Below are 15,042 nucleotides of genomic sequence, written 5' to 3'. Positions count from 1 at the left end.
CTACCGGGATAATACAATAATGTTTTATGAGCTTTTGGAATATCGAATAATTGCGGTCTTGCAATCTGTTTTGCAACCAATTGTGAGTTTGACAATCATTGTAATTCAGAAGCAACTACTGATTTGCAATTTGTTTGTAAGTTAATTATTCACACTTTAAATTTATCATAGTTTCTCCATAATCTTTCAGTTACCATATCCGTCTGGCGTATATACAAAATTTAGTCCTGGTATCTATGATGAGTTTATTCATCCATCATGGTAATTATGAGGTTCGTTCTTAGTTTATATCTAAAAAAAACTCTTATGACGAATACACTGAGGAAACAATAATAAACTATCTTTTTAAAGATATACAGAAAATACAAATTTCCGTAAAAATTAACGAAAGAACCAGCAGATTTCGAGTATACGACTAAGCAAGAAAGATAGAGCTACACCTTCGAAAACTGGGGCGATACCCAGAAGGGTTGTTAGTCTGTTCCTATAGTCGCGTAGTTCGTGGCAAGTGCACATATAATAATTGATCAGAAAACATGGTAAAGGAATAATTAGATTTTTAAAATGCTTTCGGAAAGTTGTTCTTACATGTCTTATGTGAAACTAAATCAATTAAAAGAGTAGTTGATTTAATCAAAACTCACAAAACGAGTCAAAACGTGCTCTATTCGTTCTTGTATTGAAAGCTTCTTTTCCGTAGAACTATATTTCCTCTGGTCCATTCCAAAACTATAAATTAAAAAAATGAAATTCTTTTTGAGAAAACAGTTTTAAGCGACAGCAACATGAAAATGAAAACAACATGATAAAATGTAATTAGTAAGATAAATTAAGGATAGAAAAGGTGTCGAGTTAAGTGATTGGATAACTACTTAGATATGTCAGAACATATTCCAAAAATTGCCAGTGTATATGAGTCGGGTTTTATAGCCCTTATTTAAATAATGTCAATTATTATGTTATGATATGACATAATTTACTTAACAGAAGAGGAAAAATGCCAGAAGCTTACCAAGGGTAAACAAAATGTTGAGAATCCTTTTTTTTACGTTCTTCATTTAAAATGGACCAGCAACCTAATTAATGGTTGAATCTATTATAATACATTAGTGTCTATAATTATTCTCATAGGACATTACAAAATCTGTGGAATTTATGATGGGAGTGAACTGATATTTCTGGTGGATATACATGGTTAAAACTATTTGAAAGAATGTTTCTAAGGTGAAAATTTTATCGTCAAAATGAAGTAAAATTCATGAATTACATGTATACAAAAGCGTGGTATTAATATGCATATTGTATTGAGTATATATGTGCAACTGGCAAATACCTAGTAGTGAGTACTCAAACATGCATTCAGACAGTGTTTTTTTTTTTTGTAATAGAAGAGTAATTCAGGTTTGATAGGGGTATGTAATGTAACATACCAACAAACTAGTTAACACATGACGACCATTCGAGTTTTACATGATTTTGACTATCCATGCAGGTCTTGCAAGGTCGGTAATAAAACATGATATCAGATATCAACATACGTACATCTTATTGGTCTAGCTTCCTTGAGTTTTCCAATTCCTGAACCTGAAGAACGGAGAGATAATTTATATTACACAGGTTAATTTATACAATTACTGTTTTAAAAGTAAACAGTCCGATTTATAATTTATCACTTAATTTATTTTAAATTAAAAAAAATAACCGTCCTGATCATTTTTCCGACGTAGTCGGTATATTTTCGGTTTGTGCCCATTGAACTTAAGGACGCTTAACTATGGCAACAGAATACGCATGCTCGAAAATCCTTTTTGTGATTGGACAATATGCTGTCATGGTGGGTGATTTGGTTGTTTGAAAAAAACGTCTCGTTAATTATATCGTGATGGATAGCAAATGAAAAACTATAAATATTTGACTAGATCTTACAAAGATTTATATTTTTACTAAAATAATTGTTTCTCCAATAGCTCTTTGCATCCGTGACAGCTGTTTATTCGGGACAATTATATAATTTTTTATGTAAACTTTGTTGTACGAACGTACATGACTTTTAGAACGCACCTACGCATGTGAGATTTCTGTGGGGTTTTGGTGAATGTAAACAGAAAGATACGAGGACCGAGAATACTGAACACAAACAGAGAAAACGTTATTTAAATGGTATCTTTGTGCTTCTGAAGGTTATCGAAATGATAGTTTTAAACATATACTCAAATTTAAATACGTCGGATATCTTTTTTAAAGATAGTTCTTGTTTTCATTATGCTAACAATCAACTTGTTGAGATTTCAGGACATAGTTTAACCTTACAACATGGGCATTTTTAAAGTCGAGAACCTTGTGAGTAATTGTCTTTATCTCATTCTTAATCGTATTATAGTTTTTGGATGATTTATTTTTATTAGTTCTCAATGGTATTGTGTTCAAAACCGATCTGTGATATGTTCTCGAAAAGGTCGATGATTTGCTGTCTTAGTTACATGTTATCTACATGTTTTCTTTTATTAATTGATAATGTGTAATTATACATTATTTGAACAACTAATTTTTAACTACACAATGAAAGAAGCTAAGGGAGATTTACCAAGAGAAAAACCTCAGACAGACATGGTAGTTGTTGATGGTGCGGCTATGGTGAATTCAAGACCAACGCGTGGAACATACACTTTTGATGAATACGCAAAAGATGTGATTTTGCCGTACATTATCCACCTTACTTCAAAACATGCCAGAGTAGATGTTATCTATGATATTTACATAGAAGACAGTATAAAAGCACAAACACGTAAAGCGAGGGGTGCTGGATCCAGGAGGAAAGTTGTCGGCACCAGTAAGACTCCGAAAGCTTGGTCAAGCTTCCTTCGAGTGGACGAAAACAAAACGGAATTGTTTGATTTCCTTGCCGACAAAATTTGCTCGATTCAATCTGACAAAATTATTTTTGTGACAAAAGGCGAAATTGTTATGACAAATTCTGATGATGACCATGATGATCTCAGTCCGTGTAATCAAGAGGAAGCAGACACAAGGATATTTCTTCATATCAAAAGTGCAGCTGAAAAAGGGTGCAAGTCTTCACTGAGACACTGATGTAGTGGTTTTGGCGGTGTCTCTTTTCAAAACACTTCAAGTAGAAAAACTTTGGGTTGCCTTCAGAAAAGGAAAAGACCTGAGATGGCTCCCGATTCACGAAATTAATCATGCTCTTGGTCCTAAATCAGAAGCTTTGCCATTTTTTCATGCTTTTACTGGCTGTGATACGGTCTCCGCTTTTCATTGAAAGGGGAAGAAATCGGCGTGGCAGACGTGGGGAATATTTGATGATGTAACCGAGGTTTTTGAACGATTAAGTTAGAAACCTGAATTGGTCAGTGACGCTGATATGGAGTTGATTGAGGCATTTGTTGTGGTTATGTACGACAGAACTACAACAACATTTGACATCAACGAATCCAGGCTTGAACTGTTTGCACGCAAACAAAGACAGTATGACACCATTCCACCAACTAGAGCTGCACTGCTTGAGCATATCAAACGAGCTACATACCAAGGTGGCCATGTATGGGGACAGGCAGTCATACATGATCAACATCTACCTAGTCCTGGTGATTGGGGATGGGTTAAGGAGAACGCAGATGGAATGTGGATTCCTCATTGGACACAATTAGCAGCAATTGCTGCATCTTGTCAGGAGTTACACAAATGTGGCTGCAAAAAAAACTTGTTCTGGTAGATGTAAGTGTTACAAAGCTAGCTTGACCTGTACAACATTGTGTTCATGTAGCTGTTAAAACGGAATACATCGGAAATAGATTATTACACTGATCAATCCTCCAGCATGTCTAACATAATTATCGATATACCAAACGGACATTTTTATCATATATCTATACCATTATTATTTCACTCGAGTGTAAGAACTTTTTCGACCCAAACCTGGAAGTGGTGATTTTTTTTTACAATTGTTGTCTGTTTGACATATTTTCATATCATTTTATTGTATTTCAAATAGTTTTCATGACATATATAGCGTTGAAAATGGTTAGGACAGTTTTTCATTCTGAAAGATTGAGCAAAATGATGTCAATTTTGAATTCAATATGGCCGCCGTGAAAAAAATCGAAAACATGTTGGCTACCCCTCTAATAACCTTATTCACTGTAACTGCGGTCCTGAATCTCACGCATGCGCGTAACGGGCTCTGGGTGGATCCATAACAACAGCGTAAACAAACGAGAATGGTGAAGAGTTGTTGTGCATATATGTGCCACAGTAAGGCAAACGAAACAGCAAGAAATGCCGGTATTAGTTTTTTTAGGTTCCCAAAGGATAAAAGAAAGAGGTCATTGTGGACAAAGGTAATAAATAGAGCTGATTGGGAGCCAAATGACAGCGTCCGCATCTGCTCACTTCATTTTGTTGACGGGTGGCACAGTGATGACCCAGATGATATTAATTATGTACCAACCATCTTCATATACAAAGAAAAGACACTCAGCACCAAACAGAAGGCACGGGAAACTAGAACCGTCTCCAGACAAGAAACAAAGGTTAAAATTTAAAAAGAAAAATACCCCCCCCCCCCTTAATTTTAGTGTCATGTGAGTAATGAAGGCCATTTAAAAATACTTGATGGAACTTAATACATGGTAAAAAATAGGTAAAAATATTGGGAGGTGGGACTCATAAAAATATCTATTGAGCTAAATATCTCTTGAGCTAGCTATGAATTTATAATATAAGACTGAAAAACTTTTCATCAATTTAATGAATGAAATGAACCTATAATTTGTGTGGGTATCAGGTATATAATGTTTTATTATTTTTTGTGTGTGCAATTAATGCTCCTGGTCAGTTCTTATCCATAACTTAAATGAAAAGCCAATTATCAAGGTTATGTTTAGTGGTTTTGGGTTTTGTTTTAGGATTAGGACTAACTAGTGTTAATTAGGTTAAGGTATATGGGTTAGGGTAAAATTTGGGGTAAAAATGGTTCAGCATATATCTTTATGGGCTGGGACCATTAAAGTAAAAGAAGGCCATGGATGGTGTGGTACGATTGCCAATGAGACAACTGTCCACAAGAGACCAAAATGACACCGACATAAACCGTGAACATAGTTGTAAAGCACAAACTGCCTTGTCGGCTACTTGTATTAGGCCCTGAAATGGGTTTATAAGTTCATTTGTTTTAGATAATCAATCAAAATAAATTAATTTCAGTACTTCAATAAGATTTTTAGAGTATCGTACCTAATAGTTAAAATATTAAATTACATAAACTATAAAGATATATATGACAAATTGAGACATGAAGCCAAAATATTCAATTTGTTTATTTATATAAAAAAAGACCAAGATAACCAATCATAAATCTTTTGTAAATTAGATGCATACAGTGTGCATATTACTCATTTACTTTATTTTTTGCTTTAACAGAACTTATTAGCAGAGGAACAACTGCAGAGATGTATAGACCAGACAAATAGAGACAGTGCTATTCTTGATCACTCCTATTCCACTGTAGAGCCAGAGGTAGAAATAAGTGTGGACCACAATGCCATGGATGTGGAAGACGACATAGAACTGCCCTATGTGCAAGCAAGAACAATAGGTACATTTTGTATTTCAAAATTCATATATTAAATACCAATCAGTACTTATAAAAAAGAAGATGTGGTATGATTGCCAATGAGACAACTATCCACAAAAGACCAACATGACACAAACATTAACAACTGTAGGTCACTGTACGGCCTTCAACAATGAGCAAAGCTCATACCGCATAGTCAGCTATAAAAGGCCCTGATAAGACAATGTAAAACAATTTAAACGGGAAAACTAACGGCCTTATTTATGTAAAAAAAAAATAAAAAAATTAATGAAAAACAAATAAGTAACACATAAACAAACGACAACCACTGAATTACAAATACTGGCAGTCAGATGTAGCTAGAATCCTATGTAGGAAAAAGAGGGCAGTCCATATATAACCCAAAAAAGAAAAACCTGATGAAATAATGAAACCCCCAAAAAATATCTTTGCTGAGCTCGGTTGCTTCTGAATGGTAAGCAGGTCTTGCTCAACATGTGACATCAATCATATTGCTCAATTTATGTACTTGTAAATCATTTGACACGGTCATTCATCTTTTATTTAATCTTTTTTTTAAGGTTTTCAATGTGACCCTGATCCATTGCTAATGGAAAATCTACTCCTGAGGAAAGAGATTAAGGAATTGAAAGACCAGCTTGCTGAAGAATCAAAGAGGAATAGTGGTATCCACAGAATTAAAGATGATGACTCTGCTACCAAGTTCTACACTGGGTTACCAACATTCACAGTGTTTCTCTGGTTGTTCAAGTTAGTACATTAAAAAGCTCCAGCTCTAAATTCATCATCAAATATTAAACTTTATTAGATTTCATCACATATAAAACAACTAATCTTTTGGTGTTCTTTAATTTCATAAAAACAATTTATCTTTGGGTGTTCTTTAATATTAATTATGTTGAATCTAGATTTTGGTTATTGTTTGCTATTAAGTACATTTTGAAGTCCTTCATTCTATGTCAGATACCTATGCTGTGTCAGAAATTAAAATACAATCCAAATTCAGAGCAGTTTCAGATTTCGTATTTGAGTTATCTCCCTTCTTTCAGAAAATTGGTCTTATAGTCATAAGACACCTCAAATTAAAAAAAGTAATGCATATGTTTTTTAATATCTCAATGTACAGTTTTCATTAAGAATTATAAAGAAAATTCTTTAATTTGTTCCTATTTAGAAGAATTTTACTTTATCTTAATCACTTCCTTCCCCTGACATATTTTTTGCATGCAAATTGACCTATCTCATAAAAATCAAGTGATCGCATAATGCTGAATGGATGTCCTTAACTATTATCTGATTGTACATGTAAACTCGTTCTAAATATCCATGTTTTTTGATGATGTCGACAAACAGGTGACAATCCTTAAACCTCAGCATCAAAACATGATTACCTACCATATTTTCACAACAACACTGACCAATTGAGAATAAAAAAAAATGATAAAATCGTGCACAGAAGACTAAGTTTATGATGTTTGTATGCCTTGTTTCAAGAATTTTGTGGTATTTATATGTAACACATATGAAAAGGCCAGAATTATTCATTAAACTTCTTCAAGACAGTCATTTAGAATTATTTGTTTCTGTTTCAGTTACCTATGTGCAAAGAGTTCCAGAATGCAGTATTGGAAGGGAGATGGAAATACACCCAGTAAGGATAGGGTTAGGGTGTCGACTTCCCGACTTCAGCCTATTGAACAGTTCTTAGCTGTGATGATGCGACTTCGTCTTGGATTGTATGTGAGGGATGTAGCTGATAGATTTTCAATTTCTGTTTCTTCTTATTCTAGTTATTTTACAACCTGGCTCAACCTTATTCATGCTGAACTTGAAGTTATTAACATTTTTCCACCTAGAGACATCATTACCAGAACAATGCCAAATTCTTTTAAAGATCGATACCCATCTACCAGAGTGATCATTGATTGTACTGAAATTTTTATTCAGAAAGCTTCCAGTCTTTTAAATCAGAGTTTGACATATTCCAGCTACAAACACCATAACACTCTTAAATTTCTAGTTGGCATCACACCATCAGGCGTTATCTCATTTGTATCTGAAGGTTGGGGTAGAAGAGTATCAGACCGTGAAATAACAATTGAATGTGGTATACTTGATTTACTAGAGCCTGGCGATAACGTTATGGCTGACAAAGGATTTACTATAAATGATTTACTTGTAAAACGTCAGTGTGCTTTAAATATTCCACCATTCAGAGGTATTAAGGACCAATTTACGACAGATGAAGTATTTCAGACACAAGAAATTGCACAACTTCGTATTCATGTGGAAAGAAGTATTGGACGAGTTAAAAACTTCCATATTTTAGAAGGGGTACTACCATTGTCAATTGCTCCACTTAGTACTAAAATATTTCAAACATGTTGTTGGTTGACAAATCTAGATGTTCCTTTAGTTCAGGATGATATAAATGATCTGTAATTCAAATCTGCCTTATAAATTCAAGTTTTTTTACCCTGTTTATTTATTCATAAAATGTGGCCAAGTGAAATTCATTCCATTATACTGCAAAATCTTTAAAACAATAACATGAATAAAGTACAATAATATTACTTAAATAATTAACTTTTTTTATTCTGATTTAGATCAACATGACTTACATGTATTTAACTGAATGTGGACTTTGAAAAGCATATATATATATACATACATGTAGGTATTATTTTTAACCTGAGCATTGTGTATTGAAAATCTTTAAATTATGTTTGTGATGAATTGCAAGAAATAAAATATTAAAAAAGTATCTTACTTCATATCTAATTAAATTTTGAAATGATAAAATTTCGAACTAAATTTTAAAATGCTGAAAGGTTAGAATAACAAGTAAATAATTTTGAGTGACACTTTACCTTGTGCTTGCAGTTGATGTTAAATAAGTTAATAAAAGTATTTAATGAGAGTTTAAACATCACATTTCAGCTCATTCACAAATTTTTGAATAAATAAATGTCATATAAAAATCAAGTAGTTTTGGCAACATACTATTACAAAAAACTTCATCAAAACAAATTCTCTCGATAAAAATGTTATTTTTGCTAGCATTTGTCCATACAACAAAATCACACCATGGTAGACCCATAATTGCCATATCTCCTTGCACTTGAGCATAGTACTTCTGATTTCTCTTCAATTGTGGTCCTGTTGGTCCCCATTCTAAACAGAAATTAGCCGAATTTAGGTTTAAAATGTCCTCTATGTCTATAGTATTGACTGGAACTCCACCACATGAAAAAGGACACTTTATTTCTAATACCCCAGTTTCTGTACCGTCTAAAACCTTTCCATCACCAGATGCACCAAGAAAAGACATATGTGGGTAAAGCGTGAGCCCTGTGGGTAACACTGTTATATCTCTCTTTAAGGCTTTCTGGAAAGTTACATATTCCTGTCTTGCCCGGTCCTCCATGTCGACACCCCACTGCATGGCCTTTGGTAATTGAGGATACCTGTGGGAATAAGATACATATATATAAAAAAAATTAATAGAAATTATCAGTTTTACAGATATTTTTAGCTAGATTAACCAACCACAAACAAAATTATAACTTACATTGTATTTCATTTAGCTACAGTTTAGTGTGGTCATACTGGGTTAATTAATTGACTTTAAAGATTCATTAAATTAAAAAAAAAACCTAATACATGTACATGTATTTAGCCTGAAATGACTTACTTATGTGATGTTTGTCAACTCATTTTGAGAGTCAATACATGCAGTTAACTATGAATAACAGTAAATAATTTATTTCATTGATTCATTTACAAATGTAAAAGAGATAATGTAGTGTATGAATGTTTAGCTTGAATGCTCATTTCTACAAACTATTAAGCAATAGTGAATAAGAGAAGTGAAGAACAGATAAGCATCTTGTTATTATTTAATATGAATCAATTGAAAGCAGAAGTGTACCTATCCAAGCTAGATCCTTCTAAAATCTGTTTCACCAGATGCTCTTGTGAGGAATGACATCTGAGAATATCCCCAAACATACTGCTTGTGATACGTCTTATGTGAAGGTCTTTCCACATTTGGTTTTTTCTTTGGTCGCAAGTCTCCTTTTCAATAAATGTCACTAATTCCAGGCTTATCTCAACTGGTGGAACTGAAAATATCAATTTGAAATACAGTAACATAATTATATTCTCACAAAATTATGATTGTGGAAAAATAGCTTTTACAGCTGATTATGCCTATGAACGTTGCTTATTATTGAAGGATGAACAGTGACTGACACTTGTTAATTTGCATTTCATTTAATTTTTTGTCTCTTGTGGAGAGTTGTCCACAGAGCAATCATATCACATCTTTTTTATATATATATATATATATACATATACACTGACAATGTATAAATGGTGCTTATCATGATCAAAGAGGGATAATCCATTGACAAAAAAATTACCTTATGATTTTTTTCAATTCTAATAATGAGACTTGTTTATGACTTGATATTGTTGTTTTTTATAACACTCACTATTTTCTGAAGTAAACACCATTTATCTCATAGCGAGCAGAAGTGGAGACTCTGTTGTAGTGACCTCCTCAACAACATTGCTTCTGGGGCCTTATCAGGGATGTTCCAAAGGCTACACATACCTATAAAATAAATTTGTCATACTTAAAAGTGCAATATTTCAATCTATTTGCTTGTTTTATACAAATATTGTGCTGTTCTTGTGGTTATGGCATTGTACATACATAACACATGAAAGACATAACTAATTGGTTATTTTATTTGTTTCAATAAGAAATTGTGTTTTCATATACAAAACTATTATCGCTGTATAACATTGTAACTTTTAGGAGTGAAAATTACAAATTTATTGATGAGAAAAAAAGGACAGAATAAAATTGATAATTAACAATAATTATGATTAGATACAACCAAGTTTAAAAGTTTAAAATTAGTATGTAAATGTAGTGTGTAAAATTTTTTAAATTATTATGTACATGTACATGTAGTGTGTCAAAATTTTAAATTATTATGATTGTTGAATGAGTATCTTTTATGATCTAGTCATTTATACTTTGTTATTATATAAACATCTATTTATGTTTAATACAGTTTTAAAACCTCAAACTTTGTTGCTTGCTTTATTTAAGAAAAAATTGAAAAGGTGTTTATATATAAATGTTACAAGTTGTCTGTATTTCATTTGTAAAATATTAGAAATTAGTGCATATGGTTTAATTGGTGGTCTGCGGTTGTAAGTAAGCAGCTCCTTTTCCACATTTTATAAATTTATTATATTGCATCATTCTTACCACTGTTGGGAAATACTGATTTTAGCTCTGATAGATGATCTAGGGCTCTGTTTATACCAGGAGCTCTGTCAGTTGAGTGTCTTGGATCAAAAGTGGATATGCTGGTGGTCTTTTCCTGTTTATCCTTGTTTAGTTTGGGTCTTGATAAAGCAAGACATTTCAGTGGTTGAGCCTTCTGGTTGACTGATCTAGGGACCTTCCACTGGCATGGCAATGATGTGCAGCTCTTATCCTGCTGTTGCTGCTTACTAGAGGGGCTGTTAGACAATGCGAACAGCAATCCACCAATATGGCTACATGACTGGGCTAACCTAAAAAAATGTTTTTTTTTATTAATTTGAATTCATCTTAATATCTATATATTCATATATAATTTATCATATAGGCAGGCTTAGCAGTGAGAACGATTTTAAGAGTCAATTTCAGTTTAAAGTCCATGTCTGTAGGAGCACATGCATAATAATAGGTTGAGCATTTGCAGGTGCAATTAGGTGTCTAACTGCATGTATAAATGTAATACTGTAAGCAGATCTTCTAGAAGTATGACACATTAAGACAAGAAAAATATGATAACATAACAATAACATACCCAATAGGACACTGACAATAGGCAAAATCAATTGTCATGGTTTTCTGGTCAGGTCACACACACATAAACTTGATAGCGCTGCTTCTTCATAGACGCCAGACAGAAACATTTTAGGTAAAATGTTACTTCATCAATCTGTAAGAAAAGTAAGAAATATATAATCGAAGCATTTGTTTTTCTTATTTTAAAGAGTATTATCATATACTTAGCATTAATATGATAGCTTTTGCATATGTGAAATGGGTGGAAGTGCACAAGCCATATCTTCCCACCCGGGCTGATAACCCATATCAAGTGCCTCTCGTGCAAAAAACCCATATCAGTGCCTCTCGTGCAAGTTACTTCCGGTGTTTCCGGTATCGGTTGTTTACTTTTCCATTGTGACGTCAGATGTTTTTTATGACGACGTCAAAATTTACGGGAACTTTTGTGGGGATAGTTTAAGGTGGTATGGGTGTCTTCCTCCATCTTGGATTGTGAAAAACAGAGAATCAAAGGTCCAGATTTTCCATCAACTTAGCAAAATTTGATGCAGGAATGCAGATGTTTAATGTACATTTTCATTTAAAAGTACCAATTTATAAGAATATAACTTCTAAATATTGATATTTTTGCAAATGTGAATTATTTTTGGTTGTTGTTTTTTTTTTTTTTTTTAAATTGGCATTTTAAGGGGAGGTAACTCTAAAAAAGTGCATTTTCTGAAGGATTCTGTATGGAATTTTCCTATTTTGTATTTTAGCCGGAAAAAACTTACGGTGACCCTATCTTTTCTTTTGATATTCTCAAAGCAGTGTCTGAAAGCTATCTTTTCCTGAAGTATTTAACAATTCTATCATTTTGTTTAGTTTCTAATCACAAATTGGTGTTTTTTCCTGTATAATCCATACAAAATGTGTCATTTTGTCCCGTCCTGTAGCTTGAGGAAATGCGCGGTGATCTATCATTATATTTTTCAACATGTATCAATAGATACAACGTTTTGGCAAAGTATGAACAAATTCTATCATTTTTATTTTAGACTCCCATACCACCTTAATACTTGCTAACAAATGCCATTGACAATTATGAATCATTTTATAGTACAACAAACATGGAGTAGTAATGATCGTAAAACTCTTCCAAATTTTCAATGTTTCAAAATGCCTCTATAGGAAATGTTACCATAAATATATAAGGAGTATAATGCTGTTGTTGGACAACTATAGTATATTTGATTCATAATTTTAATTTTCTTTATAAAATGTTTGACTGTTTTAGTTATTGCATTAGTTTATTTGCCTTACATAAAACTATTGTCGGAAGTACATGATAAAGCGATTAATACATGGCCTTTTCCATATCAGCCTGGGTATCATCCCTCGACCCATATCAGCACCTCGACTCCGTCTCGGGCTGATATGGGGGTCTCGGGATGATACCCAGGCTGATATGGAAAAGGCCATGTATTAATCTCTATTTATTCCATTAAAGTTCATATCAACACATCTCAAATATTGTGTATTTTTCATACTTAATTTTTTGTTTCAAGTTCCTTGTCAGATCTGTTTTATGAAAGGTTGCACTGTCCTTATTCCATATATTTTAATGTGCTTGTCCAAAGTCAGGAGTATGTACATGTACTTCAGTGGTTGATGTTGGTTCATATCAGTCATAATTGGTTTTTTTTTAATATCTTTAAAATATTAAACTTAGTTTTATAACGTATCATATTTATTTGTGTCTTGGCATGTTATAGCTGACTGAACAGTATGGGTTTTTCCCAATTTTGAAAGCCTTATTGTTATCAATATATTTCTTATTAATTCCACTTCAAATGATCTTTATTGGATAGTCTCATATATCTAACCACATCTCCTTATTTTTATAAGATACACATACACTTATGCTTGAAAGCAAAGGTACTTCATATCCCAACAAATCAAAGACCTATCAAATATTCAATTATGATTTTTAAATCTTACCCTTGAAAAACATATTTCATGGATATCCCCAGCATCAAAATGCTTCACAGATCTGTCAAGTCCTTTGAAGTTTTTGACATTACCACCATCATCTCTTGATCTCAGAATCATGAAATTGTAGATGGTTGCAAAGGATGGCTTTGGAGTGCTGTCGAAAAAGGTAGGTGGTAGAGGAGAATAGTGTACTGACAGGAACGGGGGTAGATTCTCTTTCCCGCTAGCTCCTGGACCTATGTTTGTAGCTTCAGACACGGCTCAAACCGGAGTTAAACTTGTTTCTGCAACATTGTGGACCAGCAAACTACCTACTAAGTCATCTTTTTTTACTTTGGTGGTGTTTATATTAAGATCTGTAGCGAGTTTGCGGAGATTGTCGATGGATAACTTCTTTAAATTTTCCCGGGTCGCCATACTTGTTTAGTGTAAACAGTTGATGTTCTCATGGTATCATTGTTGTAAAAAAGTATTTGAATGTTTCATATTTTATTGTTAAAATGCATTGAAAATACTATTTTTTATTTTATAATAATGAAATGAAGTGTTTTGTAAGTATAAGATTGTGGGTGGTGCCGACATTTTGCATCCACCCAGAGCCGTTTCTGCGCATTTCTGCATAAATTAGTAAACAAGACTATATGATAAAGTACTTCCTAATGAACGTCAATGCCAAATCCCTTGCTTGTATCACAATTTGTCAAATGTCGGTACTAAGCCGTCCCACTACAAGAACACATCAATAACTTTGCCATTTTAGTTTAATATCAAGCGAGAAAAACTAATGGCCTAATTTTTGTACAGAAATTGAACGAAAAACAAATATTTAAACATCAACAAACGACAACTACTGAATTACAGGCTCCTGACTTAGGGCAGGCACATATACAGAAAGTGGCGCGGTCAAACATGTAAGCGGGATCCTAAACCTCCCCTAACCTAATGTATGTATGAATATTACGATAAAATACATTCATCGTCTTAGTCTTACAGGTACAAGTACTTACGTGTATGAAACAATCATTTATCAATATAGCTTGAGAAAAGATACATCTAATTAACACATCAATTAAGGATGAAGTCATATCATGTTAATTTTTTTACTACAAAACAGTATAAAATATTTTGCCCCATATCACCCACTTTTTCATTTAAGTTTTAAATAGCTCATAAACAGTCATTAAGCTAAATTTGAGCAGATTCAACACTTATTTTCTTACAATTTGAGACCCAAATGATGCAATTGCTAAATATGAGATTAAAGTGCGTCAGCTTTTACCCGTCATTTGTATAATATTTCTATGATTCCAAACTAATTTGACCTGACTTTATCGTTAACTGTTTTATATTCATCTATTCATTTTCCTTGTATTGACGTTTTGTCTTAAAAATATAGTAACTGGAGAACAATACTAATTATTTGTTCATGGGCATGAATATTAAGAAGCCATTGATTCCAATAACAACGATGACGATATCACTAAAAAAACATCCTTAGATGAGACGATTATAAATTAATTAATTAATTGGCCTATTTATGGGTCATCTTTGACTTTTTCCTCTTTTTTTATATTTAGATTGTATTTACGAGTTA

The 15,042-nt window shown here is 32.9% G+C and overlaps 3 protein-coding genes and 1 pseudogene across 4 annotated transcripts in view; 1 reads left to right on the top strand and 3 right to left on the bottom strand.

The window, feature by feature from the left end:
- The window catches only part of LOC143042808 (uncharacterized), a 98,107-nt gene that overhangs the window by 19,134 nt on the left and 63,931 nt on the right, over nucleotides 1–15,042 (bottom strand). The gene's annotated exons all lie outside the window — the stretch shown is intronic.
- Nucleotides 1–15,042, bottom strand: part of LOC143042805 (pancreatic secretory granule membrane major glycoprotein GP2-like) — a 48,513-nt gene that overhangs the window by 939 nt on the left and 32,532 nt on the right. The window contains exons 5-6 of one of the 2 annotated variants that reach the window (XM_076215269.1): nucleotides 1,543–1,584; nucleotides 645–729 (exon numbers count right to left, since the gene is read on the bottom strand). In XM_076215269.1, the coding sequence (XP_076071384.1) occupies nucleotides 665–729; nucleotides 1,543–1,584 (107 nt within the window). In that variant the 3' untranslated portion in view covers nucleotides 645–664. The remainder of the gene's footprint in view (nucleotides 1–644; nucleotides 730–1,542; nucleotides 1,585–15,042) is intronic. The other variant, XM_076215270.1, reaches the window with a different exon arrangement.
- Nucleotides 4,152–8,146, top strand: LOC143043658 (uncharacterized). The gene is made up of 4 exons (XM_076215860.1): nucleotides 4,152–4,550; nucleotides 5,440–5,614; nucleotides 6,175–6,364; nucleotides 7,207–8,146. Exons 1-4 carry the CDS (start codon nucleotides 4,239–4,241, stop codon nucleotides 8,054–8,056), a joined length of 1,527 nt encoding a protein of 508 aa, XP_076071975.1. The 5' UTR covers nucleotides 4,152–4,238; the 3' UTR covers nucleotides 8,057–8,146.
- LOC143042930 (uncharacterized) lies at nucleotides 8,556–13,709 on the bottom strand (annotated as a pseudogene).

This window comes from Mytilus galloprovincialis, chromosome 8 (assembly GCF_965363235.1).
Source record: "Mytilus galloprovincialis chromosome 8, xbMytGall1.hap1.1, whole genome shotgun sequence".
Lineage (NCBI taxonomy): Eukaryota > Metazoa > Mollusca > Bivalvia > Mytilida > Mytilidae > Mytilus > Mytilus galloprovincialis.
The sequence above is the reverse complement of the archived record's forward strand: the minus strand, read 5'-3'. Positions and strand labels throughout refer to the sequence as shown.

Excerpts from the sequence above, each read along its gene's own strand:
- LOC143043658 (XM_076215860.1), top strand. The coding sequence starts at position 4,239 with ATGGTGAAGAGTTGTTGTGCATATATGTGCCACAGTAAGGCAAACGAA. Across the intron at positions 4,551-5,439 it reads TCTCCAGACAAGAAACAAAG|AACTTATTAGCAGAGGAACA; the intron begins GTTAAAATTTAA and ends TTGCTTTAACAG. Across the intron at positions 5,615-6,174 it reads TGTGCAAGCAAGAACAATAG|GTTTTCAATGTGACCCTGAT; the intron begins GTACATTTTGTA and ends CTTTTTTTTAAG.